The sequence below is a fragment of the Salvelinus fontinalis genome, chromosome 15 (genome assembly GCF_029448725.1).
Source record: "Salvelinus fontinalis isolate EN_2023a chromosome 15, ASM2944872v1, whole genome shotgun sequence".
Classification (NCBI taxonomy): Eukaryota; Metazoa; Chordata; class Actinopteri; order Salmoniformes; family Salmonidae; genus Salvelinus; species Salvelinus fontinalis.
In genome coordinates, this window is record NC_074679.1 from 44,729,444 (window position 1) to 44,756,709 (window position 27,266).

The 27,266-nt window shown below is 42.7% G+C and overlaps 2 protein-coding genes across 5 annotated transcripts in view; one reads left to right on the top strand and one right to left on the bottom strand.

The window, feature by feature from the left end:
- Positions 1 to 3,002: 3,002 nt before the first annotated feature.
- Positions 3,003 to 18,820, bottom strand: LOC129812050 (serine/threonine-protein kinase VRK1-like). Of its 3 annotated transcripts, none has more exons than XM_055863953.1 (13): positions 18,735 to 18,820; positions 17,706 to 17,865; positions 17,469 to 17,524; positions 17,100 to 17,169; positions 16,384 to 16,471; positions 14,996 to 15,104; positions 14,642 to 14,734; positions 12,251 to 12,383; positions 11,600 to 11,720; positions 11,438 to 11,496; positions 7,801 to 7,973; positions 5,956 to 6,052; positions 3,003 to 5,871 (listed from the first exon to the last, which is right to left on the bottom strand). In XM_055863953.1, the coding sequence occupies exons 2-13, from the start codon at positions 17,863 to 17,865 to the stop codon at positions 5,618 to 5,620; spliced, it is 1,413 nt and encodes a 470-aa protein (XP_055719928.1). In that variant the 5' UTR covers positions 18,735 to 18,820; the 3' UTR covers positions 3,003 to 5,617. The 3 variants fall into 3 exon arrangements, with proteins under 3 accessions (XP_055719928.1, XP_055719929.1, XP_055719930.1); XM_055863954.1 differs by having other exon boundaries at positions 18,744 to 18,811; XM_055863955.1 differs by having other exon boundaries at positions 5,956 to 6,049; positions 17,706 to 18,814.
- Positions 18,793 to 27,266, top strand: part of si:dkey-288a3.2 (protein phosphatase 1 regulatory subunit 37) — a 67,593-nt gene continuing 59,119 nt past the window's right edge. The window contains exons 1-3 of one of the 2 annotated variants that reach the window (XM_055863956.1): positions 18,793 to 19,700; positions 20,787 to 20,884; positions 27,210 to 27,255. In XM_055863956.1, the coding sequence (XP_055719931.1) occupies positions 19,547 to 19,700; positions 20,787 to 20,884; positions 27,210 to 27,255 (298 nt within the window). In that variant the 5' untranslated portion in view covers positions 18,793 to 19,546. The remainder of the gene's footprint in view (positions 19,701 to 20,786; positions 20,885 to 27,209; positions 27,256 to 27,266) is intronic. The other variant, XM_055863957.1, reaches the window with a different exon arrangement.

Genomic DNA, 27,266 nt, shown 5'->3' on the forward strand with positions numbered 1-27,266 from the left:
TAAAATAAAAGATGCCAGACATTTTCCGTATGCACAAAAAGTGTATTTCTCTCTTGTTAGTTAGCATTTTTCCTTTGCCAAGATGATCCATCCACCTGACACGTGGAATATCAAGAAGCTTATTGAACAGCATGATCATTACACAGGTGCACCTTGTGCTGGGGACAATAAAAGGCCACTAAGAATGTCTAGTTGTCACACAACACAATGCCAGAGATGTCTCAAGTTGAGGGAGCGTGCAATTTGCATGTTGACCGCAGGAATGTCCTGTGTTTCATTTAATCTGGTAGATGTAATTTGCTGTCAGCGAACACCTATACAGTACAGTCAATGGTTAACTCAAACAGAAATACTCAAAACACTTCAGACTCACAGGAAAAATAACACTCTCCCTGGTCTTCTTTTATAGTTCATAATTTCTTAACTTTGAACTCTGAGTGCCTCAATAAATGCGACCTCACATTGCCTCAAAGTTACAACACTTAAAATAGTGACACTAGTGAGTTAAAGTGTTATTGAGTTTTATGAGGCTGGGTCTGTCTATATCGGTCTGAGATCCATATCATGGCCTGGTGCTTCAGGAGGGACAAGAGGTGGTTATACTACTGCTGGGAAGGTAGTCACGATTCAGCATGTGTCCATCCAGTGTGTGTGTGCGCGTGTGCTGCGGATGGTGTATGTGTTTCGGACAGTGGGTGTGTTGTGTGTGTGTCCCTCAGCCACATCCCGGCCCCGGAGAGCATGTAGACACCCACCTGCAGTCAGGCACTGGATAAAAACACAGGTCAATCAATGTCCGCAGTCGGGCACCGCAAAACACTGTCACCCCCTACCACTAGTGTAACTGTTACAAATGGCATCCTATCCCCTACAAAATGCACTACCTTTGACCAGGGCCCATAGTGCTACCATTATGTGCCATTTGGGACATAGTCTGTGACTGTGCCTGGCCATGAGCGTTAGTGAGGGAACAGGTGGTATTGTTATGTTTAAGTGTCATCTCCTTCACCCCTCCCCTGGTTCTCCAGCCCCCCTCTCTGTGCCATCATTATGTGCTACTGCCCCCTACTGAGGAGCGATGGCTGTGCGCCCCCAAGGTCACGGTTTTGTCCCAATCATCTATCCTTCCTTTCTCCCAAAGTGTGCATTTGTTCACTGCCCTCCATGGGTTTGAAAGGAAATGACTGGTATATGAAAATTCCCTGTAGCCTACACCAATACAATACTTTAACATTTGTGGGGAGCAGTGAACGAGTGCACTCTTCAGGAGGAAGGAGAGATTATTGGGGCGCAACCCAGGTTCTGGGAAGGGAAAGAGAAGGGAAGAGGCAGGCAGGGGTGCACTTACTACCTCCCTCCATGCGTCCGGGCTGGGCTGAGGGGATCGATGCCACCACCATGCAGCCATGAGACCCTGCAGGCTCACAAAACACAAACATTTACAAAGACATCTTCCTCTGTGTGTGGTGTGTCACTTATAGCCAGGGCAGCGTGTGCCTTACAGTGTGTGAGGGACGGAGGGAGAAAGGCAGGGATCTAACCAGTTAATGGGGGGTAGATAGGAGGTCTGTAGTTTCCCTTCAACAGAAACACCTGGTGCTGAGAGGTCTGTATGGGCCGAGGGAGTGTATAATGGAGACAGTGGTGGTAAGGTGGACAGCGTATATGACAAAATGCAGCTCAGGTGACAAAAGGATTTATGTTTTTGGAAACAAGCAGGTTTCCTTTTTTAATATATGGTAATATCCTGAACCATTACCTACTATCAGGTGAGGAAAAGGCGGATGTCTTTTCAAAGCTTAGATCAATATGCATCATAACAATGTGACTATATTAATAAAAAAAAACAGTTATTTCAAATCAGTAAGAGGCACTATTCCACATTGACCTGTCTTTCAAAACATTGAGGTTCAAAAAAACCACTTCTCCGCCCAAAGACGATGGTAAAATAGTGAACTTTATCAGTAGTACGGGCTACAGACACGCTAATCTATGTCTGACCATCTCTTCTCGCCAAATGTGAACCAAATGACCGTTAAATAATCTCCAATCTCCTCGCATTAGTCCCTTGACCCTAAATACTACGCTCGGCCCCAGTCAGGCGATTTCAGTTACAGAAGTTAGACACAATCGGTCTAATTTGCGACAGTTTTAGTAAATCCTGTCACTTAATTTGAAGTCCTGCACATCAGGCCTAATTACTGCACTCTGAAGCTGTGGCCTCCTGGCCTGGGTCCAACCCACCGTTGGCAGATAGGCCATGGGAGAAGATAGAAGCAGGGAGGGAAGAGTAGAGTAGAGTGAGGAGATGGAAGGGGGAGAAGAGAGGAAGAGAGGGAAGGGATGGGGCATGAGCCCTGGTACCCAAACATGTCAGACACGCTAGAGCACCAAACTGACGCTTTACATTCCCATCAGCAGATTACAATATAGACGGAGATACTTATCTATTAGGGGTCACGAGAAGAAGAAAGATGACCAGTTTCTACTTAACATTATGTTGTAAATGGAAACGATGCAGGACAAACAGTTTAGGAAACCAAGTGAATTGTATGTGTGGGATGACTGAGTAGCATGGAGGCATTTTGGAATGCCATATATTTTTCACCTATTGGATTCAAAATACACATGACACACGTAAACATGATATAGGGTGCTCGATCAAAAACACATATTTTTTACATTTAATTCAGCTCGTCATGCTGCCAACTTTGACGACGACAACCATAAAATGTAAAATCCTCAACAGTTGTTACGAGAAACCTGCACCACATCATGTGCTTATTATCGGATGTATTAGGTTAGGAAATCCAACTTTTTTTTTTGATACACAATAACTGTTAATGATATGCCTGGGGTTAACACCCCACTTAACATTTCATATTTGTCTTGGTAAGATGTATCTTATAAACATAAGGAAGTGAAATTATCACCAAATAAAGAGTGGGTGGACATCCTGCATGACACACGTTCTTGGTGTACAGAAAGCATACCACAGACACTCTCATCACTATTATTTTATTATCCGACTTACAGAAGGCCTTGCGTGTTAACAAAATGAAATATCAAAAAATATGCAGTGCAGAAGAGATACAAACGATACTGTACAAACTTTTAAAAGGGAGTATCTCCTAAAGTGGAACTGACAGCATTTTAGAATTATGAAATCGTATTAAAATCTGTTCATATACACCCCCAGGAAGAATGACACTTAAAAAATATTTTAAAAATCTGACAAGCAAGCACTTAGATAACGTCAATTTCCCATTTTTTCATAAATTTGGGGAATTACGTATACTAAGGTGGTTGTGAAAATTCTTTAGCAATATAGAGTGTGAAATTGGCAGTGCGTTTGGACAATTAATAGACTGCAGCAAATAAAACCTAATAAAAACATCTGTCTTGTCCAAGACCGGAGTCTACACAGACTGGTGTGCTATAGCAAATCAGAGCTACGGTAGGGCTTCATACAAACAAGCCATTTGCCACACGGGCCTGCCACCATTCACTTTGAACTGGACTGTGTGTTTACAGGCAGTAGGACCTGCCATCATTCACTTTGAACTGGACTGTGTGTTTACAGGCAGTAGGACCTGCCATCATTCACTTTGAACTGGACTGTGTGTTTACAGGCAGTAGGACCTGCCATCATTCACTTTGAACTGGACTGTGTGTTTACAGGCAGTAGGACCTGCCATCATTCACTTTGAACTGGACTGTGTGTTTACAGGCAGTTGCAACAGCGCAACTTTAGATCATTAGAACACATTCGCCAAAAGCAACAAAATACACCTGAATGGATTTCTGCAAATATGTAAAGACCAGAGTCCTCTTAGATTTGGGAACTTTACAACCATTAAGAGGTAGGCTCTCTCTCCCTCAGTTATACAAATCAACTACAAGATCAACAACTAATGCTAGCCAGAGCAAGATGATCTGAAATCTAACAAAGGGACATTAGATACAGTTGAAGTCGGAAGTTTACATAGACTTAGGTTGGAGTCATTAAAACAAAAGAAATCAGCCAAGACCTGACAAAAAAAAAAAATTGTACCTCCCAGGGAGCGATTTCCAAACGCCTGAAGGTACCACGTTCATCTGTACAAACAATAGTACGCAAGTATAAACACCATGGGACCACGCAGTCGTCATACTGCTCAGGAAGGAGACGCATTCTGTCTCCTAGAGTCTCCTAGAGATGAACGTACTTTGGTGCGAAAAGTGCAAATCAATCCCAGAACAACAGCAAAGGACCCTGTGAAGATGCTGGAGGAAACAGGTACAAAAGTATCTATATCCACAGTAAAACGAGTCCTATATCGATATAACCGGAAAGGCCGCTCAGCAAGGAAGAAGCCACTGCTCCAAAACCGCCAGAAAAAAGCCAGACTACGGTTTGCAGCTGCACATGGACAAAGATCGTACTTTTTAGAGAAATGTCCTAAAAATACTCTAACATTTCACATTCTTAAAATAAAGTGGTGATCCTAACTGACCTAAGACCGACTTCAACTGTAAACCCTCTCAAACTTATTCAGCTAGTTGGCTGTCAAAATTGCACTGATAAACAACGGGGAATTGTAGCCTACTCGTCCTTCTGCAGCTTGCCTGCCAATGCATGCTTGTCCCAACAAAGCAGCCAAGCTAACTGGCTAAAGTTGGCTAGCTTGCTACTTCCAGACACAAACGAGAGAACACCTCACTCTGACCGTTTCACTCACCGTAGCAGAGCTGGTTAGGCTGTTTACATGTTAACTAAATTGTTTGTGATGGACTAGCACATATGTTTACTGACACTGGTCTTATTCCGCAAGTGTAAATACATCAGTCATTCTGGGCTCTGGCACACTCAGACGAGAGTGCGCTGAAATCGGAGTAGATAGCCAGAGTAAATTTGCAAACGCAAGAGATGTGCTAACTGGATAACAGTCGTTCAAGTTCTTGCTAGCTAATCAAATGACACCTGCATCTCTAGCTGTGTATAGCCACCGAAAAACAATATGAGGGGAAAAAGCCAGTCACTCACACACTCCTCCAATGGCATGACATCCTCCTAGCAGCTAGCTAGCTAACGTTAGGCTCCGCGTTTTTAGCTTATTACATAAATAGATACTCTAGCCTGTTAGCCAAGTTATGACTGACTTGTGATCATTGCTCTTGCTAGTTCGATTGTATTGACATTCCCATCCTTAGTTACATTCATCAGTTTTTGTCCAAAATATTGAGTCATTGAAACGGTGCATCCCGATTGGAGGAAGCAAACAATGTACCAGGCCAGCTGTGATTTACAACCTGATAGCAATATTTTTGGGAGTACCAAGAAATGTATTGGCAAATTATATTAATCATGCATTGAACTGCATCCATCTACTCTGCCAACAATGCCTTAGTCTACATCATGGAATGTTTAGTCAAATAGAAGCTATTTATTTATTTTTTTAAACGTTACAAAGCGATTTTGTAGCGTAAACTGGGAATTTTACTTTTTATGACTGGTATTATGTTTGTTTAATATCGGCAAAGTAGTTCAAATTAAAGCTGTCAGTTCCACTTTAAAAAGCAGACAGTGAGAGGAAGGTGAGCGAAGGTGGCTGGAACACAGAATGAGAAGTACAACTCATTCTGATTCTAATGGGTCTGCCTTTTTCTTGGGTCTACCTCTGCCTCTCTTCAGGCCAGGAGTGGTCTGAGTAGCCATCTCCACCAGTATCTTCTTTGGGCTAGCAGCCTTCTTCTTTGGGCTAGCAGCCTTCTTCTTTGGGCTAGCAGCCTTCTTCTTTGGTCTAGCAGCCTTCTTCTTTGGGCTAGCAGCAGTCTTTTTAAGGGTCGCTTTCTTCTTGGGGATGACTACCCTTTTCACTCCATTCAGCTCTGTAGGGAGAAGATTACAATTTAAAAACAGTAAGATTTAACCTGAAGAGAGGGGAGAAGGAAAAAGGGAAAGGAGATTCTTACCTTTCTTTTCAGCTTTTCTTTTCTTGGCGGGAGTGCCATCGGTCTCGTCATCAGCCTCCTCTTTATAATCTACCGCTCTCTTTCTTTTGGGAGTCTTCTGTGAGGAGAGGGAAAGAAAAGAGGGATGAGAACAAGTGCAGAGAGAGAGAGCGACAGCAAGAGAAACAGCGAAACAGCGAGAGAGAGAGGGAGAGCGAGCGCAGTGGTCAAATCTCCCGGTCTGCTCGCAGAATCCAGGGAGGAGGCCGAAATCAAACTGGAAATGAGAAACTCTGCTTGGGTACACGACGACCGAACGTTTACATCTGCCCAGAGCCTTGTGTGACATCCGAGCAAATGCAAATTATCACTGCCATCTCGCAGAGTAAGAAAACCTTCTACAGGAATAATCCATTCAAAGTACAAATTAAATGATGGTTTCCATGACCTTGACTATCTAAATAACAACAATGGTCAGGGCTAATTCTGTTTCTTGGGTCATCATTTAAGGCATCTGGAACTTTCTTTGGGGTCAAAGTTGAGATCTGATGGTTTAGTAACTGACAAAGCAGAGCTGTATCCGTACTTAGTGAGGTGATCCCCTTGGTACCATTTTCATAAACTATGACTTCATTCCCCCCCCCCCCCCCCCTTATACAGATTAAAGACTAAAACGAAATAATAACTTTGTCCATGAAATCATACCGGCCGAGAATGAGGCGACGAGAAAGATGCACTTAACGACAGCAATCAAATCCTCCATCTCTTCCTTCCCTCCTCCCCCCCTTCCACCTTTTCCTCCATCTCTTCCTTCCCTCCTCCCCCCCTTCCACCTTTTCCTCCATCTCTCAGACTGTATAAGGAACGCTCGCCCCTCTCTCGGACTTGAACTATCACTCACCCAACCCCCCCCCCCTCTTCTCTTCCCTCTCTGCTGACTTCCATTTTGCCAATTGCTACCTCATGATTACCAGCAGACCCTGCTGAGCTGAACAGATTGGCTGGATAATTACATACAATAACGGCAGTGGGCAGGTAACCCTCAACTGGCATGGGCCAGCTCCCCGGTGGCACCTTCCATATGCAAACAGCATTGTGGGTAGTGCGAGGAGGGGGGAGGAAGAGGGGCTGAAGGGAGAGGGGAAGAGGGAGGAGATCCCTCCCTCTGCCGTGAGAGCGGTGCGCTGATTGCGGGGCCGCGCCGACTCCAAGGTTACCGTGTCAGCAAATTTGTGATACATTAGCGAGGGATAAACACAGGTACTCAGACCTGTCGGAGAAGAGGGATGGAGGGAGGGAGGAGAGGAGGGAGGTAGAGAGGACGAGAGGAAGGAAGAGGGGAAGATAACGAAGAGAAGAAAGGGGAGAGGAGGAGGGAGATAGGTAAGATGGAGAAGAGAGGGCAGGAAAGGGAGGGAATTGTGAGAATTGAGAGAGCGGGGAGGAGAGAAATGGAAAAAGGCTTTTTGAGATGGTTGGAGGAAACCCAGTGTGTAAGCCAGAGTAATGTAGAAATGGCTTTGATCAGCAAAATGAAGGCTCTGCGTGTGTGGTTTGGGTGTAAAAACGGCAATAAGCAGCGGTCAAGGTACATCTGTTAAAAGCATCACACCTTAATTGGATTTGAAAATCAATGCACTTGGCAGCCATTCACACTAACGTGCACAATTAGTCTGGGATCGTGCTCAGGCATTTTTACATTTCAAATGGATTTTAACAGGCAAACACATTAGGGGTGGTTGAAATGGGCTCCGTTTGAAAGGCCGGGCTTCAAAAGGTTCTGGAGCGTGCCAGGTTTTAAATGCTGAGGCTACCATGACCGCACAGCAACACTTTCTTAATGTGTTGGGCTGTGTGTGAACCGACCTCGACAGAGGACGACGGCCCGACTCCGTTGACCGAGGAGAACTCCAGCTTGTCGTCATCTTTGGCGCCGATCGACTTGAGCCCCGCCTCCAGAATGGACCGGAGCTTCTGATAGGCCGGCTTGTCTGTGTAGCCTAGAGTCTTCACCTCCTCCATAAACTTCTGAAGTTCGTCTAAAAAGGAGAGAAAACAATAGATATGGAGGGGGGGGGGGGGGGGGGGGGTTTAGATTTGAGCCTTAAGTTTAAGGTCAGGAGTCCACGCACGAAGCACAGATTAAAGATAAAGTTGTATATGAGCTGCGCTGCTTACCCCAAAAAGTATGACTGAAGATCATAACATTAGAGACAGGGTGCACACCGTGAAAATACAAGTTTGATATTAATCACATTTATTGATGCGTTTCAGCAGTGTTTCAGCTGCTGCCTTCAAGGGAGGCTGATCAAAGCAGCACCATCTCCAGTATACAAAAAAATAATAATAATCATTTAGATGTTCCATTTATGGTAATATCTACTGGGAGGGTCACACAGATTTAAGAACACCTTTTAAGTGAGACCTATCCACAACTAAAAAAGGTAGCTAGCTGCAGTGGTTACATTTCTACTGTTCAATGTAGCACACAGTAGAAAATAGTACGAGGCAATGAATTTCTACCTGTTTCCCAAGCTGCTCCAACAGCATTGTGATAAGAATACACAACTGACGATAAACTGAAAAACTGACGCTCCGAACGGTTGTTATCTAGGTGTTGATCCAGCTCTACGCAGACGACACCGTTCTGTATACTTCTGGCCCTTCTTTGGACACTGTGTTAACAAACCTCCAGACGAGCTTCAATGCCATTACAACTCTCCTTCCGTGGCCTCCAACTGCTCTTAAATGCAAGTAAAACTAAATACATGCTCTTCAACCGATCGCTGCCCGCACCCGCCCACCCGACTAGCATCACTACTCTGGATGTTTCTGACTTAGAATATGTGGACAACTATAAATACCTAGGTGTCTGGCTAGACTGTAAACTCTCCTTCCAGACTCACATTGAGCATCTCCAATCCAAAATTAAATCTAGAATCGGCTTTCTATTTCGCAACCAAGCCACCTTCACTCACGCTGCCAAACATATCCTCGTAAAACTGACTGTCCTACCGATCCTCGAGGATGTCATTTACAAAATATCCTCCAACACTCCACTCAGCAAACTGGATGCAGTCTATCACAGTGCCATCCGTTTTGGCACCAAAGCCCCATATACCACTCACCACTGCGACCTGTATGCTCTTGTCGGCTGGCCCTTGCTACATATTCGTCGCCAAACCCACTGGCTCCAGGTCATCTATAAGTCTTTGCTAGGTAAAGCTCCGCCTTATCTCAGCTCACTGGTCACCATAGCAACACCCACCCTTAGCACGCGCTCCAGCAGGTACATCTCACTGGCCATCCCCAAAGCCAACACCTAAATTGGCCACCTTTCCTTACAGTTCTCTGCTGCCAATGACTGGAACGAATTGCAAAAATCGCTGAAGTTAGAGACTTATATATCCCTCACTAACTTTAAACATCAGCTATGTGAGCAGCTAACCGATCGCTGCAGCTGTACACAGCCCATCTGTAAATAGCCCATCCAACTACCTACCTCATCCCCATTTTGTTTTTATTTACTTTTGCTTTTTTGCACATCAGTATTTCTACTTGCACATCATCATCTGCACATCTATCACTCCAGTGTTAATTTGCTAAAATTGTGATTACTTCGCTATTATTGGCCTATTTATTGCCTTACCTCCTTCCTCCATTTGCACACACTGTATATAGAGGTTTCTATTGTTATTGACTGTACTTTTGTTTATCCCATGTGTAACTGTGTTGTTGTTTGTGTCGCACTGCTTTGCTTTATCTTGGCCAGGTCGCAGTTGTAAAAGAGAACTTGTTAGCCTACCTGGTTAAATAAAAGGTGAAATAAAATAAAAACAGAATAAAAAAAAAAGGTGTTAGCTACTGCACTTCCTTCCAGTTACACTCCTTCTCTACTTGCATTCTTTTCCTCTCTCCTAATACAGCACTGGCACTTTGACCTTGGGGCTAAGTCAAGAGAGAGTGAGGAGGAGAGGAGAGAGGGATGAGGAGAGGAAGTGGCACGGTGCGTCAGCCCCTCTTCCTTCTGCTCCGTCGCTCCCAAACTGTTGTTTACCGTCTGGGTGAAAGCTAAAATAAGTCACACCAAACAGAATTAGTGATGATGGCGGACACAACAGAACCATGACGGCGCCACTGCAGTCACCTCTCTCTCTCTCTGTGCTGTTGTGATGCGTTGCGTGTTGCTGTACGCACAAGACAACAGCCCGCGGAGAAATCTCTCCTTCTGTCACACGGCTGCCACAAAGCGCACAGAGCGGGCGCTGCCACATAGGGATAAGAGGAGAGGAGGCCGACAAGAGTAGGCGGAGGGGAGGAGGGAGGCAAGGCCCTGGCTTCAGGATTAAAGGGATAGTTAAACTCCCCAAGTTAAAGTTTGTTAGAAGGCCCAGTGCAGTCAAAAACGTGATTTCACCTGAAACGTTTCCACACTATGAAGTTGGAATAATATTGTAATATTGTGAAAATTATGAAAATGCCCTTTAGTGTATGAGCTGTTTGAAAAGACCGCCTGAAACTTCAGCCTGTTTTGGTGGGATGGGGTTTTGGCCTGCCTGGTGACGTCACCAAGTGGTAAATTAGTTAATAGACCAATGAGAAAGAGTTCCAAACCTCTCTGCCAATAACAGATAGTTTTCAGTTTTCCCCTCCCCACTCAGACCACTCCCAGACAGTCCTAGCAAAAGTCTTGCTTGAGAAATTGCTCTTTGCTAAGATGCTATTTTTGTTTCTTTTTGACCACAATCACAGTAAAGGTACTTAATTGTTAACTAAAAAAGATTTGATATCGTGTTCCTACTTCAGATAGAATTGTCTTGTCGACTAGGCCCCCTAGTCCATATTCTAAGGTGAATGATATGTAGAGCCAAATTAAATCTACAGGCCTCAATACCGCACGAATGGCCCACAAACCGTTCAAAAATAAAATCATAGATATTTAACAAATCCTCAAAAAGTTTACACCATATTTGAAGTGTTTTCACTCTAAATGGCTAGAAAACTTCAGTGAGCACTCTAGCCGTCCCCCATACTGACTCTCACCTATGCTTCACACTAATGCACTCAACACATATGTAAGTTCACGGCTTCACAACAAAGTTAAAGTGGAAAGTTTTGTTGCGGTCGGAGAATTAGCGGTGGTGCTAATGAATTAGCATTCATTACGAGGGAAATCGGCAGGTCCCATTATTATGGAGTGAACAGCCACTCTCCGCTCCGCTGTGTGTGTGTGTGTGATGAAGAAGTGCTTCAGTTCAATTAGGGCTGGTTGGGGCTGTGAATGGAGCAGAGGCAGGGCATGTAATGTGGAGGGCTGAACTCACAACACAGGTGTTCTCAAGGACCACAGAGAGTCAGTCAGTTCGGCTAGTAATGGCGACGTAACTGGCAAGTCCCCACAGCAATATGGACTTCGGCGTCCGCACAAAAAGGAAACTGATACGAGGGGCGTATCCGAAGGAGTCCAAAATAAATAAATAAAAAGTGAATGAAAAGACCTCACCTGGCTTGTCTTGTGAGGAGAAACACTTAGACATGAACTCTGAGACGTTATCTCTGCATCTGTAACGGGGGGGGGGGGGGGGGGGAGAAACTTAGAGGGATGTGCGCACAAATGTGTGCCTGTGTGCGTTTTGCACATGCAGGTATGTGTGTGACATCTTACCGTAGTTTTGAGTCTCTGACGTAGAGAGAGTCTTGCAGCTTGTCTTCCCAGGGCAGTTTACTACAGAGCCACTGGACCATACAGTACCACAGGATCTCCAGATCACTCCTTCTACAAGGTGCTGTAGACATACAACAGTTGAGTTGACCAATAGACACTAAACTCTGGACTTGCCGACATAATCAGCGATGGAGCTGGTGAAATCAGCCGGCGTAGGTGTGCATTACAGCAGTTGTTGTGGTTATCCAATTGCAAAGCGTGATTGTGAGAGCAGCCCACCCCAATGGGCTGTCGCGAGGTTGCATAGCAGAAATGTGCATAAACGGGGGAATTTTTCAACGCAGCTCGCGAGCTCTCAAGTCGCCAACCATTAAGTGTGTGTGTCCTTGTGTTTCCTCCTCCCATCAAAAACGACTGGTCGCTGGTAGCTAGGTGTGAACGGCAGGTTATATACACCTTAACCGCTGGTAGCTAGGTGGTGTTGATACAAGTAAAGAAACACACTTAAAAAATAATTAGACACTTGACCAGACAAAATTTCAAAATCGAATGTTAAAATGTTCCGTTTCAAACCATTTTCCCGCCACCATATGCTCCCAAATGACCGTGCCCTGGCTTGGCTCAGTCAGAGGTGAGGTGTGCTGTACTTACAGACTCCTTTGTGTGCGTCGATGCTGGTGAACTCGATGGTCCCGTCGTGGCACCTCTTAGGGTCCTCCTTGTACTCCTTCAGTATGCCTTCAGGAGAGTACCTATAGGCCAGCCCATAATCTACTAAATAAACCTATAGGTTTGCAAACAAAACAGACAAATTCATGCATGCACACACACACGGACACATATCCAACCTAAGGAATATACACGAGATGGGCCTAGAACTAGTATATTACTAATAATAAACTGTACATGTGTACCAAGTTCCATGCTTTTATAAAAAAGTGTGGGGGGGGGGGGAACACTTGGGCTACAAGAATAAAATAGGGATCTTTCCCTTTCAATAAGATTCGATACGCATAAAGATACATGGGCCTCGATACAGGAACGATACGTTATACAGTAGTTTGAAATGATTCCATACGATTCGATTTGATTAGAGAACAAATCGATGCAATTTGGTTGGATGCACTAACATTTGCTGCATAAACACATTCATTTCCTATTCTAAATTAAAATCTGCCGCTGATGGAGCTCATGAGCTGGGCCTCTCTGAGCTAGATCTGTCTTGAGCTGACTTTTATGTGTGTGTGTGTGTGTGTGTGTGTGTGTGTAAACAATGTGTGGTCTATGTACTACGCAGACACCTGAGCTGAGCCATAAGGGAGACTAGGCCAATACCACCCCACTATAAGATTGTGGGGGGGACAATGTAGCCTGTTTTTTGTCCCCCCCCCACTTTATTTCTGAAATCACCATCACCCACTAATTAACTTGTCATTTTGGCAGATTCAATGTTTAAGATAGCAATGTATCAATATTTATTGTTTACAAATTAGCTATGACATAGCCAATGAATATATATAGCACAATTTTGGATTTCACCCCATCTCAAAATCGAAGGGTTTCGACCGACAGTTTGGAAGTTCTCCTCTTAAGCCATGCAGTGCACTTTGCAATAATGATAGCTCATTGTATATCTAAAAATGACCATATACACGGACTGTTGAAAGCAAAATGACCAACGCTGTTGTTGATGATGTCCCTGATCAAAATAAAAATCTATGGTAAACCCCGTTCAGCAGTTAGAGCCAGATTAGAGTTGTCTCCGGTAGCTTACTTTTATTCCGGTAAAACACACTGTTCAACAGCACATAGATAATAACCTAGCAAATGACATCGGTTGTCACTCAACTAATAAATGCCCAACATCACGCAAGTAAGTTTAGCACTTGAACGCTAAAAAGGTACCAGGCAGACGTGCAAGATCAGGAACAGGCCGCCTACCTGACATTGGTAAGCACGCGAAACTGGGCATAGCGCTCAGTTTGACCAGGTCATTGATATTGCCTGGGGATGTTTGGCACGCACGCAAAATGACGTGTAGATCAATGACAGTCGACACAGTTTACAAGCAGTTCGACACTGAAAGAGAGGACTCATCAGTCGTCCCAAAAGATGCGTTCGGGAAGGTAGAAGGAACGCAATATGAGCAACAGCAGCAATTCGTAACGCTTTTCTGACAGACGCGTGCTACATTTGGATAGGTTTGGTTTCCACGGACCGATGCGCACCGGCGAATCGTCACATCCGTACAACAAAGCATAGAATACAAGCCATGGCTACAGTACAGTAGGTGGCTCCCTCCTTGCTCAAATCATCAGCTCCCAGAAAGTCTAACAAATCTTCCCAACAACTGCAGGGAGGGAGGGAGAAGGCAGATTGAGAGAGAGCTAACCCTGAGACTCCCAAGGGACCGCTTTCTAAATTGTCATTTAAAAATAGCACTTTAATAACACACCGTGGATACATTATTAATCTCCAAATTAAATATTTGCCCCTGCCCCCACCTTGTTTGCTTGAAAGATCTCTTACCAGTCATCTAATCTCTCCCCTGTTTAGAGGAATGATGAACGCCCCCATCACCCTCTTCTCTCTCTCATTTGTTTAATTGAATCTAATGAACCAGTGGCAGGAGCATAATCAAATAAATAAATATATCCAACGTTTTTTTTCAACTTAGCTACATATCGGGTCAAAGGAATTACTTCCCTTGAAGAGGTAGAGACAATCATTTGAAATCGTACCCAGACTGAGAAATAAACCTCCCGTGAAACCGTAATCCACTTCACACAAAGCACATAGCCAGGCTACATAGCCCTGATAATATAGTGTACCATGTACGCGAGCCATATCAGGACTAAAAGCTCCACTACATGACCGTTTCTCAATCCATTCCCGCGGTACCGTCACACCCGATTGAACTAAACTTTTACATCAAGCCCTGGCTTAATAACGAGCTTAAATCGGGCGTGTTAGCACAGGGCCAGATCAAAAATGTGTCAATCAATGCAGAGTGAATAGCAGACAGGTGGGACAGCCACTGACCTGATTGGGGTTGTCATGGCTGAGGAGGAGGTTGGAGGCTTTGATGTCAGCGTGGACATACTCATGCTCATGGATGTACTCCAGAATGTCAAGCTACACAAGTGAGGGGAGAAGAGAAGTCAACATATAAATATCAAACACATTATTTACTGAGATAGTAATGCATATGCAAACAAAATGAGCGAGAATCTTTTTTTAACACAACACTCAAGACACAGCAAATTAAATAAACAGCCAACATTATTTTAGAGCGTGAATGAAATAAATCAATGCTTTAGTTAGCTGTTGTTTTAGTCTTTTTCCCCTCTTTGGCTCGGTTATCTAAAATCGGCAGTTAAGATGACTAAAACTCACGAGTCTCAGTCCGAGCTGCAGGACCAGTTTTCGGGGGAACCTCCTCCCACTCTCCTCAAACTTCTTCTGCAGGTCCGTCCCAAACCGGTCCATCACCATGAACCTGTACCTGGGAAGGGAGGAACCAGAGGGAAACAGATTCAGGGTGCATCCCAAATGGCACCCAATTCCTATAGTGCACTACTTTTGACCTGGGCCCATGGCACCCTATATGGTGCACTACTTATATGGCACCCTATGGGCTCTGGTCAACAGTAGTGCACTATAAAGGCAATAGGGTGCCAATTGGGAAGCACACAATCGCATTTGTTAATCAATCAAGATCACTTTCTTTGCAGCTGGAGAAGCAGTGGGTTGGTTGGACATTCATGAATGCATAACTTTATGGGTGTCTGTAAAGTAAACAATTGCTATGTTGGTTCAAAGCAGTGTTGTCACGATACCAGAATTTTGACTTTGATACCAGGTTCAGTATCACGATACTCGATACCAAAATGACACCACGGCGAAACGAGAAGGCGTATTTGCCAAAGCCATGGAATGGCACTTGATCCACAAATATGTTTTTGAGTTCAATATCACTACATTTAAAATGTTTGAATGTATGCATTAATGAATCAATTATGCAACCAATTTGACGCCGGTAAAAAATTAACTAAGTATATAACAACATAACATAATAGTCTATTGATAAACTGGGTAAATCAAGATGTAGCCTAGGCCTATTCACAATACAAGTGGATGCATATTAAATAGGAGGGTGTGCAGGCATTGAGTTATTGAGCTTGTTTTGGCTGATTTCAAATCAAATGTTATTTGTCACATGCGCCGAATACAACCTTACCGTGAAATGCTTACTTACAAGCCCTTTTCATGGGCCTACAGATGAAAAACGATATTTCCATTCAATTTGGGACTTGTTTTCAATATCCTCTTTTAGAAAAGTGTGTGCTGTCTCTTTAAGACCCATGATGGCATTCACACACACAGTTGCGGGCTCAAGCAAAGATGATTTTGACTGGGAGAGACGTGAGGCTGGGGAGATGAAGTGAATAAATCAAGTTTTTCGGTGACAATCAGCTTTGAAATCAGCAATATTCTGCGGACAGGGTAGAGCTAGCAATGAGTAAGCGGAGCAGGCACGAAGCGCTAGCGCTATGAGGGGACACCGGCTGCGTTGATCGACTTGATCCTCTCTCGATCAGTAGATGACTTGAGAAACATTTGACAAAAGTACCGAAAGTAACAGAAATTCTAGTACCAAACCGTTTTTCATGTTACACTATCGAAAAAAGGTACTAAGGTTTCGGCATATTGTGTAACACTAGTTCAAAGGTATTTAAATGAGACTGCCATCAAGGTACTGAAAAAAAAACACTAGTCAATACCTTTTCCCTCCTTTCTCATGCAGTCCAGACCCCCAGTACTTTGGCACTCCCAAATACTTTGTCTTGTGAGACTTCATCCAACTCTGAACTACAATACAGAACAAGTGTAGAACGGTTATAAAACAATACTACATATGAAACAGCAAAAATACTCAGCAAAAATACTCACCTAAAACAACATTACAACATGCTAAAACAATGTCACTTGTTAAGGGTTAAACTATATGACTGCAAGTGAAAAGTAACAGTAAGGCAAATCAAGGTAGTACTATTTAGCCTTCATACGAATGCTTCTAAACACACGTCCTAAAACTTGGTGGTGGTGCTCAAAGTAATGAGAAGGATAATTCCATGGGAGGCGAGCCAGAGGCAGTCGCAAGCTAATCTGCTACCGGGACAAATATTTACCAACAGACACCACCATATCCCATGAATAAAATATGAGCCTTCGTTCCTTAGTAATATAACAGTTAATTGTCAGGGGAGATTGACATTTGGATTGTTATGATATAAAATGCAAAGTTGTGGCCTTGGGGCGAACGCAGGAGCCAAAGGCACCATGTTGGAGAGAGAAGACCTCACTGCATGGACCTACTACTTCACTTATTTAATTAAGAAAGTTGTTCCATTTCTCGATTCGTGTTTGTTAGTTTCAGTGTTGAGGGACCGCGTGGGTGTGCGATCATGAGGGAGGGAGTGGTATGTGGTATGCATACTTAGATCCGGCTTGGCAGCTCGCATGTAGAACTTGAGCTCTGAGAACAGTGGTCCGTTGTCACTGGGCTCCTAGATGAAGAAAAATAAAAACAGGACAGCTTTATTCATCACATTAGTGTCAGTTTATGACATAATCAGGAGCATAAGATCAGTTATACTCATCCTGGAAACACTATACAGAACATGCAGCATAGGTAAGCCTGGAGTCATGCAGGGTAGTCAGAGTATATTGTCATCAACTGTACAGGCATACAGTAAGGATGCTAAATGTTTCATTTGTCTTGCGTGTGCAGGCATGAGATAGAACTGAGGCCAATCAGGCAATCATATACAAAAAGACATGGGTTACCAAGCCAGAGTTGTCTTACCACTTTGATGACATATGGGGCACCAGCACCAACCGTTTCAGATGAATTCTCATCGGCTGTAAAACAATAACAGACCTCAGACTAGCTTAGAGTTTAAAAGGGAATGGGCTGGAAATACATATGCAAGACATGTAGTACTCCTGATCTTCTGAGGTCAGCGGATGAGGAATTCCCGATCAATAATCAATGAACTAGCCTAGATGTGTTTTATAACCCATTTAGCCATGCCTCTCTTACCCAGATAGAGCAGTCCGAAGCCGCCCTGTCCAATGGGGGCTCCCAGTTTCCAGGACTTCTTGCCAGTATCTGTAAGTACTTCTCCAGGGGGGAACTCCTCAGCAAGCTTCCTCTTTTCTGGTCCTCTGCCCTTCCTTGCTGCCTTGGCTTTAGGGGGCATCTGGAGGGACAGGATAGAGCATCTATGCAATCTAGTGATACATCTAGCAGATGTAACAGTGCTTCATTCAACAAAACTATCTTGCCACTGCCAGCCAGTAAGGGAGCCTGGCTACTCCCAAAACATATTGCTTGTTATAAAGCTAGCAATGCCTTAATTTGACCTACACCAACATAAAGCAGTTTACTTGAATGTCTCGGTGAAGTTTGAATATGACGTGTAAACAGCATATCACATGATACATCACTTGAGTGGCAAGCGACTGAATGAAGGTAACCAATGAGGTAGCTAGCACATAATGCTCGTGGCTGAATGGAAGCAAGTCCCCGCATTAATGTTCCAACATCTAGTGGAAAGCCTTCCGAGAAGAGTGGAGGCTGTTATAGCAGCAAAGAGGGGACCGACTCCATATTCATGTCTATGAATTTGGAATCAGATGTTAGACGAGCAGGTGTCCATATACTTTTGGTCATGTTGTGTAGCTTATTATCGTCAATCTAGCCAGTTTCACTTTCACCAAATGGGTCGAGAGGGTTTTTCCTTATTAGCTAACGTTTTTAACTACTAGTTGGTAGCAAAATTTTGCGAACTTAAACGCCAATATCGGGTAAACAAGCGTGCATGCGTGTGGAAGATTGTCAGGCAATTTCAAAAGCCAGTGAACATATAGCTAGTTAGCTTAACTATTTTTGCTAACGTCGTTCATACATTAGCAATGGCCTTCATTCTGATGAAGCCTTGCCTTTGGATGATTAGATTGCAAAACCTAGCGTTGTCGTGATAATCGTGTTCTTAAACACGGTATATCAATATATCTAAACAAAGGCATTGGATTTCACAGGTTTATAACATAAACCTTTAACGCAAACCTCGCTGACTTTGTTGTTATTTCCAAGCTATCCTCGATGCTTCTCAAAAATTCCCGCACTACAATCCAACCGGAAATCGATTGGCGCATTCTGCAACAATGCTCAAGCCTATTGGTTAGAAACACGTTCTTCAATTTGCATATTTACAGGGGTGCTGGGAAATGACGTTCTAAATCGAATGTGACGTTGATGCAGGTGCTCATGCTGAGGAGGAGATGGAGGAGGATAAAGAAGAGGAGCAGCAGCAGCGTATACCTCTATCTACATGCAAAAGTATAAACATTTGATAGGTTTAGTAAAGGTAGTAGAGATTGGAGGCAGTACATTTGTATGATTTATATTATATATTGTATAATTATCAATTATATTGTAACCTATTTTATACAAGTTTAACTGAATTATTATTGTACTTGTTGCTGGCCATTTGATAGCTTTAGAAAATATTGGGTTTCACTTGCATCACATGGCACTGGCTCATGAATAAGATATGGGCACATGAGTAGCCCTATCTTGTTTCTAGCCTGAGCATCTCCCTGGAAGTGTTGCACTGGAAACCTAAACTTTGGGAGAGTTTGAATCCTGTTGTTACTAGACGAGGAGTTTATTCAATGCCATCGCTTTTATAACAAAACGTGTAGTTTGATGACCTGTGAGCTACGACTGTATAAAACAAGAATGGCCCTTGAGATGTCCAACGATAAACGGATAAAACTCGGAGCGCTCTGGTGACTCGAATCCAATTGCGCCCCTATCCAAAAAATATCCTCCCCAACCGGGAGATTCATACTGGACGTTTGGAAGCGGAACGAACGATGACTAGACGCAGTGACAGCGATAATGACGGAGAGACTTCATCCCCGTCTCCGTCCTGGCGCCCAAAGAAATGTAAAGGTGAAAAGCATGTGTCTTTCCCTCCGGATGAGGAGATAGTGTCAGGCTTCGCTGAGCGCAAGGACACGATCAATGGTGAGCTGATGTCCTCTACCTCTTCTCTCCCTTGATGGCTCCGAGGGAATAAGGGAGGGATAACTTTTAGTGATTGATATAGGCCCACTTAGAATCTGCACGTAGGTATGGTATAGGCCAGTCAGCATAGGCTAATGTTGTTCTGTGTAGTGTGGAGGGCTGATTGATGTAAGGTAGACCTAGCACTAATCAGTTTCATAGTCCGCTCATTGGACACTTTGACATTTTACATAGTCTCAAGATCAAGTCTCCTGATTTATATTCTGGTCCTCCCCTCTTTCCCTCCCTGATTCCCCACCCTCCTATATTTATTAGTGATTTGCATAAACATGGTAACCAACACAGAATCGCAGCAGTATCTCCTAGTGACCTAAATGTTTTGAAGTAAATTAATTAATTACTGTAGATATGTTTTAATTAATGGCAAGGATTTAAGCATCCTGAGGCGCACACACACACACTTTTCTAATCAGATTCAAGATAAGTGTTTTTATTGGTTAAGAGGGAGCTGTCATTCTCTGGATATACTTACATGATGTTTACAGAACCATTGGAATGACTATGGAGGCCATTATCATGTTATGGTTTTAGTGATAAGTGGTGTGAAATACATTGTTTGTGAGCGTTATAACTTTAGTGTGACAGAAATGATGTATCAAGTTTGAGACAGTCAGTGAGTCAAGTGTTTCCAAGTCCTATAGGCCTAGCTACACCTGCTAGGCTCACTCCATAAGGCATCTTGGATGAATTTGATCGCTTGATTGGTTGATTTATAAGGCAGATACGCATTCTCTCTGCCCTTCCCACTTCCAAATGACTGACATCTTCTCCCTTCCCCACAGTCAGTCAATCAGAAGTGTACAGGGTGCATCCAAAATGGCACCCTATTACCAATAAGTGCACTACTTTTGACCAGAGCCCTATAGGCCCTGGTCAAAAGTAGCACACTAAATAGGGAATAGGGTGCAATTTAGGATGTGGGACAGTTTACCATCCATATGGCCTAAGCACTTTGGAGAGGGAGCTCCCAGTTCATTGGGACAGAGAGACATTAAGGTGGGTAATGAGTGTATTCTTCTATTTTAGTTGACAGCCTCACCTTGGCAGAGGTAATTGAGGCCTACAAGAGGAGCTGCGACAAGCACCAGGTGGAACCTAAACCCAAGATTCTGGAACAACTTGAGGTACATTCCACAGAGATCCTATTAAAAGATTATTTCATGTAATTCTATGGTACATCCGTAGAAAATATGCTTCTAGAACCAAGACTGCTTCAAAGCCATATTTCATATATATTGTCCCTAAAATCTTTTATTTCAACCCATTTTTGCCAGTAATTGAAACCTGGTATGGGGTCGTTTTAACCCTCCCAAAATAATCCCCAAATAATCTTTTTACAGTATACAGTACATGTTGCACTGTGGCACATTAATAGTGAAAAAGAAAGACAATTATGATCAGTTCATATCGGTATAATACCCAGTGATATGAATAATCTCTGACTATACTGATTTGTGGTGACAGGATACATTTTTTTGTAAAGTAAGACAAGATTTTACCACAGATAGGCAGCGATACTGTGGTCCCTTGGCTTTAGAGCAGACACTCACAGTAGTAGACACACAGTGTGACTGCACATATTAAAATTCCAAGGGTAATTTGGATCAGTTCGTTGAATCAGCCTCAATCAGGCTTATTGCACCAAAAAATGAGAACTGCATCTCTTGTGCAAACAAGAGGCTAAGAGCAGGTTAACTACTACATTGGATTTAAGTTAGTGGCTTTGTAAATAATAGCACAGCTGTAGACAAAAACAAATAAACATGGGCTAGTGCGGGTGTACACACACACACACACACACACACACACACACACACACACACACACACACACACACACACACACACACACACACACACACACACACACACCGACATGTATAATTTATTTTATGTACTTACTTATTATACTTGGACCAGCCATGTTAAGAACATCAGTTTCCCTCCTGCATAAATGTAATATTAGATCAAGGAGAATTCTTTGTTGGAAATTAGAGACTTAGCATTGCTTATATTAAGCACACACACTCACACATTCCCACACTGTATTATGTTGGACGCACTAATGAACCCAATTGCGTTCAAAATGAATGTAGGTGGTCCTCCTAAAAGAGTAAAATATGTATGGTTAAGGAGTAGCTAAGAGGAGAAATATTTAGCCGAGAGAGAGAGTGCTGAGAGTGAATTCATAATAAGAGTATGCAAAATGAGAGTGTGAGCTTAAAGAGCATATTTATTAAATTAGGTATTTTCAGCAGGGTAATCCCCCTGAGGTTGGCCGTTGAAGACTATTTAAAGCTTTTATTGTACCCGTGGGCTTTCGCTGTTTCTTTGAAATGTTTTAAGTGGATAAAACAGTATTGCTTTTGGTTACATCTTCATAAACAATAATGGGTTTCAGCTCAGGGCCCTGGGCTTCCTTAGTTAAACACAGACTCTCTTACGCTTTCATTTCATTTTCCCTCTGAAGTCTGGAATTTCATGAAGCTTTATTTTCTGGGTTAGATCCTGTGATTATTTACATAATTCTGATAAGTCCTATCAACATAGTTAAGCCCTATTTAGGCATGGGGTAGAAAGGTTAACTTTTCAAAATGCTGCAATCATTCAGATTCAAATTGAGACACTTGACTTTGACATGAAGGACTGTTGTAATTTTTGTTTGAATGGCCCAATGGCAGCCATGTTTGTATCAATAAAGAACCTTATTTGATTTCCATTCAAATTTAGCAAAAAACTATTTCTCAAGCAAAAATTTTGCTGGAATGTCTGGGAGTGGTCTGAGTGGGGAGGGGAAACTTAAAACTAGAAGTTATTGGCTGAGAGGTTTGGAACTCTCTTTGTAATTGGTCGATTAACCAATTTATTGCATGGTGATGTCATCATTGAGGCTGAAACTCCCGCCCACGCAAATCTGATGATTAGAAGGTCCTGTGCAGATTATATTTTCAACCAGAAACGATCAGGAAATTACACTGAAGACATTTTTTCTCACTTTTACAGTGTTAGTTTCATCAACTGTTGTACAATATGATACAAAACACAGGAACAACCGAATGTTGACTGCACTTGGCCTTTAAAGTATGATTTGTTTACTTTTATGTTCATTAATTTCAAAAGCACCTCCAATTTTATTATTGTCCTGTATTCATTTGGAGGTCTCACCTACAGTACAAGGGTGAAATTCAGAAATGATTTAATATGATTCCAAAATACTATAAGACTCAAATCACAATGACCTATATAGGATTTAGTATTCTCTCTGGGTTGTAGGCACCAGGTGGAGTAGCCTAAGCTAGGAATTAGTTGCTTGTTGTTGAATCATTTAATGAATAGATATCGGTTATTTCTCTTGCAGATTTTTCAGTTGAGTGGACTGAGGAGAAATCAATTACCTCGACATAAATTCCCTATTTATTGAAGGATGAATTATCCCTCCCGGTGCAAAGCTGCCAACGTGATATTCTATTGCTGTTAAATTCACAAGGTTTAATTCACAGAAATGTTGTTTTTGTTGTGTGTGTGTGGCTAAATCCATCCCTAAAAATCCCCCCCCTAAGGAATTTAAAGACAAGAAAAAATATTTGTGCATTAGATGCAAACCCTGCTGGTTTCTCATTTTCTTGATTAGCGGTAATATTGTTCTGCTGTAGCGGCCTACCTACAGTACGGTACGGTAGCGTTACAACATGATCCTTGGCTGCTGCCAGCCAGTGTGCCTCTCACAGCACACAGAGATCTCTCTCTCTCTTCCTCGCCTCGTGTAATTCTAAAGAGAAACACATTAAAACAATTAAATGCATTCAATTATTGTTATTGTGTCTCCCCAGGTGTAGAGAATAGGCAGATGAGAGGTAAATGTCACTAAGTAAGTGTTGCACTATTTACAAGGCTGTTGTTAGTGCTTCAGATGCAAATAAAAGCTGAGAGAGGTGAAAAGGGATTTGAATGTTTCCGACTGAATGCAGGCTTATCAACAACAAAAAAACAGGGGAACCGGACATATGTCTCCTGGCTCATTACAACACAGACAGCGATAAGAGGTGACGCTTACTGGGGCAATGCCCTAACCACAGCTATCTGAATGCAGGAGTGTGAGAGCCTGAAGAGAAGAGGGCTTCCTTTCCTTAGAACCTACACAGGCTCACACTCAAGATTGTAGTTTGGTAACGCTCAAACAAACCTTCACTAAAACATCCTTTTTTAGAAGAAGTGAAAGGATCGGTGCCTCCTCTCAATACACATTTTAATTTGACGGGAGCCCTCTAATATGGTTCTTTTTGGTTTAATTCAAATACATTCAACATTGGACAAAATAGCTTTGAAAGTTTTGGGAAATAGATAGGGATTTTATAAGTAACCAAAAATGTTATATAAGTAGTATTACTCCTATTTTAGAAATAACAGCAGTATTAGTATGAGTGATTATTGAATTAATTTGCAGTTGTAATATTGCTGTTGCAGCAGCACCATCTTGATAAGATCTGACATATCCAGAGATCAGGCATAGGTTTTTTTAAATAGCTTACATTTCAAACCAAACGGTTCCCATTTGAGTCAATTCTGTTGTCTGTGTGTACCCATCTCTCCCTCTCCCTCCTGTGCTCTCTGTCTCTCTCTCTCCCTCTCTCTCTGAGCCCTGTACCTCAGCATCCATCAGAAAAGCACAGCGTCTCTGATATGCAATAACCCTCTGTCTGCCCAGCGATACGATACAAACTCACAAACATCTAAACACCATCCAGTCTAAATAACTTCCCATGCAGACTTTTTTTAAAACTTGAATGTGTGGTAACACACACCCTCTGGACTTTACTGATACACACACCACACACACAAAGACCCCCCCTCCTCTGGACCTGGCTGATGCTGTGCTTTCTGTAGTATGGAGATGATATTTGTGAAGATATTTTTAGCTCTGCTACACACCACAAAAACACACATGCACGCAGGCACACACACACACACACACACACACACACACACACACACACACACACACACACACACACACACACACACACACACACACACACACACACACACACACACACACACACACATGGAAGAGCGGAAGCATGCAGAGGCAGGTGGTGAATATAAACATTATATTTTACATCTAGCATTTAGGGATACAATACACAGGTACTTTACACGAAGACTCATTAATAATGTTACCAAATGTACTATCACACATTTCAAAATCATTACAGATGAACAAAGAAAGACAGTGGGAAATATTTTCAAAGTCAATTAGAATTTTGTGTACTGTACGTTACATTTTTTTTTAATGATAAATGAAGTTACTAATTTTGTCTCTTCTCTTTCTAGACACTGCAGGTTTAATTGCTAATTGTTAACTGGGAATGAATACATTTGCATATTAATTCGCTCCCAATTTACATTTTTTATTTGCTGCCTTCAAAGGGTGTGAGATAAAAGGTCGTGTTATTTTAAATAATTTATCCTTTATTACAGAAAAGATGCTGAATGGAAAATGTGCTGGTGATTTTAACCCCTAAGAGCTTTAACTGTAGAAAAGTGCTCAGAAAAAAAAAGACTTTTTTTTCAACTAATTAAATGAGTTTAAAAAATAAAAAAAAAGCTGCAGTGAAACACTTGTTAGTACAAAGGCAGAGCGCGGGACTGGGATTCCTGGACCGACGACTGAGTGATGAATGGCAAATGCACCAGAGATGACTTCGCTAGAAGTCAAGTTTATAAACCATATCCCTCTTTGCCTGGGAGAGGGAAAGCTTTTCTTTTTATCCCTTCATTTTGTCCCTCTCCCTCCTGGTACATCAATAGGTTTGGCACTCGGTCCCTTCGTTTTTCTCCTCCACGCTAGGCAGCACATCTCAGCAGCAGAGCAACAGGGAAAAGGAAGGGGGCTCATAAGTTCATAAATTCATTAAGATGAAAACAAAGGGGGGGTGCACTCGCACTTGTGTGGTTGTTTGTGTGATCGGTGGGGTGGGCCGGTGGTTGCACAGCCTCAAATTATTTTACAGACATTTGTCACATCTCTGTACTCTATCCCAAACAGAATATATACAGTCTATTGACCGACCACACTGTATAATACTTTCATGTCTCCTGCTCATCAATAAAATCCGCTCTTCAGGATATTCTGCTAGGTACTCAGAAGAGATGCTATCATAAAGTAGAACAACATCATAACTCATACTGCTATAATGTTATATTAGGGGTTTTAATAAATTGATATGCATGCTCTGTTTTGTGGTGGTGGTTCCTCTATAAATAAAATATGGATATTTCTCAGAGGGATACACATTTCAGAGACAGACAGAGAGGGAGTACTGTTTCAGGGCATAGTAGGCCTACATGATGCTGTTCATTCCAGGCTCTAACCTATTAGACTGTGTGTGTGTGTATGTGTGTGTGTGTGTGTGTGTGTGTGTGTGTGTGTGTGTGTGTGTGTGTGTGTGTGTGTGTGTGTGTGTGTGTGTGTGTGTAGCCTTTTCTGCCGCCAACATTGTGTGTTGTACGTTCTTTTTAGGCGAATGGGACACGTCACTCATGTGTCTTGCGTTATTCCTTGTATTGTTTTGGTGTGTTTCTGCACACTGATCATTTCAAAGGAAATGTGTAATTATAACCAATAACACGCCTCTATTTACAAAGTGTACTTTATTTATGTTATATTGATTAATGTAGTTTGGTTCTGGCTGAGAACATTTTTAAGGGGTCTATTGTCTCTCCTCCCTGCTCCTAGACAGACAAATATAGGAAATCATTCCTTCAAGGTATTTTGTGCTCTCATGTCCCTTCAACAACGAATCATATTTAAGGATGAAATAAAACAGGCAGTGTATGAGAATAAGCCGGTGGCGTCTTCACACAGTGGGATTTGGCAAAACGAAGACGGCGTGCGTTCGGTTCCTCCACTTGATGTGAGGGAGAAACAGTTGAAATGATCGTATTCCTTCCTTTCCAGAGAGAGAGAGAGAGGGGGGGGGGGACGGGGGGACGGACGAGGGAACATGCTATCACATTCTTTTTTCATCTGCATGTAAGGAGGGATTCTCTTTCGCTCCTAGGCTGTTGTGTTCTGGCTGTCAGGAGTATAAAAGACGACAATTTCCACGATGCACACAATTATGTCACCTTTTGGAGATTGATGTAGTCAAATTAGATGTATGTGGAACAGTGGCTTGGCAAATGAACGCCTCAACAGATGACCAGCTGTTGCTAATTAATATACACTGGTTAATTAGGACATGGTGTTGCCATCAATAGTAAACTGTGTGAAATCCATAATTCATGCTCTCATGTTGCTGTTGTGGTGGTGGCAGTGGAAGCTGGAGCTTCTAACTCTGAACAAACAAGTCAGAGAGACATGGAGGGATGCAGAGGCCTCGTGTTAGAGGGGTACATTAACTGTATTGTTTATGTTAATGAGAAATGCTACATTTTCTCTCTCCATCAGCAGGTTACCAGTTTAAATGGCAGGGCCCCATGTCTGGATTTGAAAGGTAAGCTAATG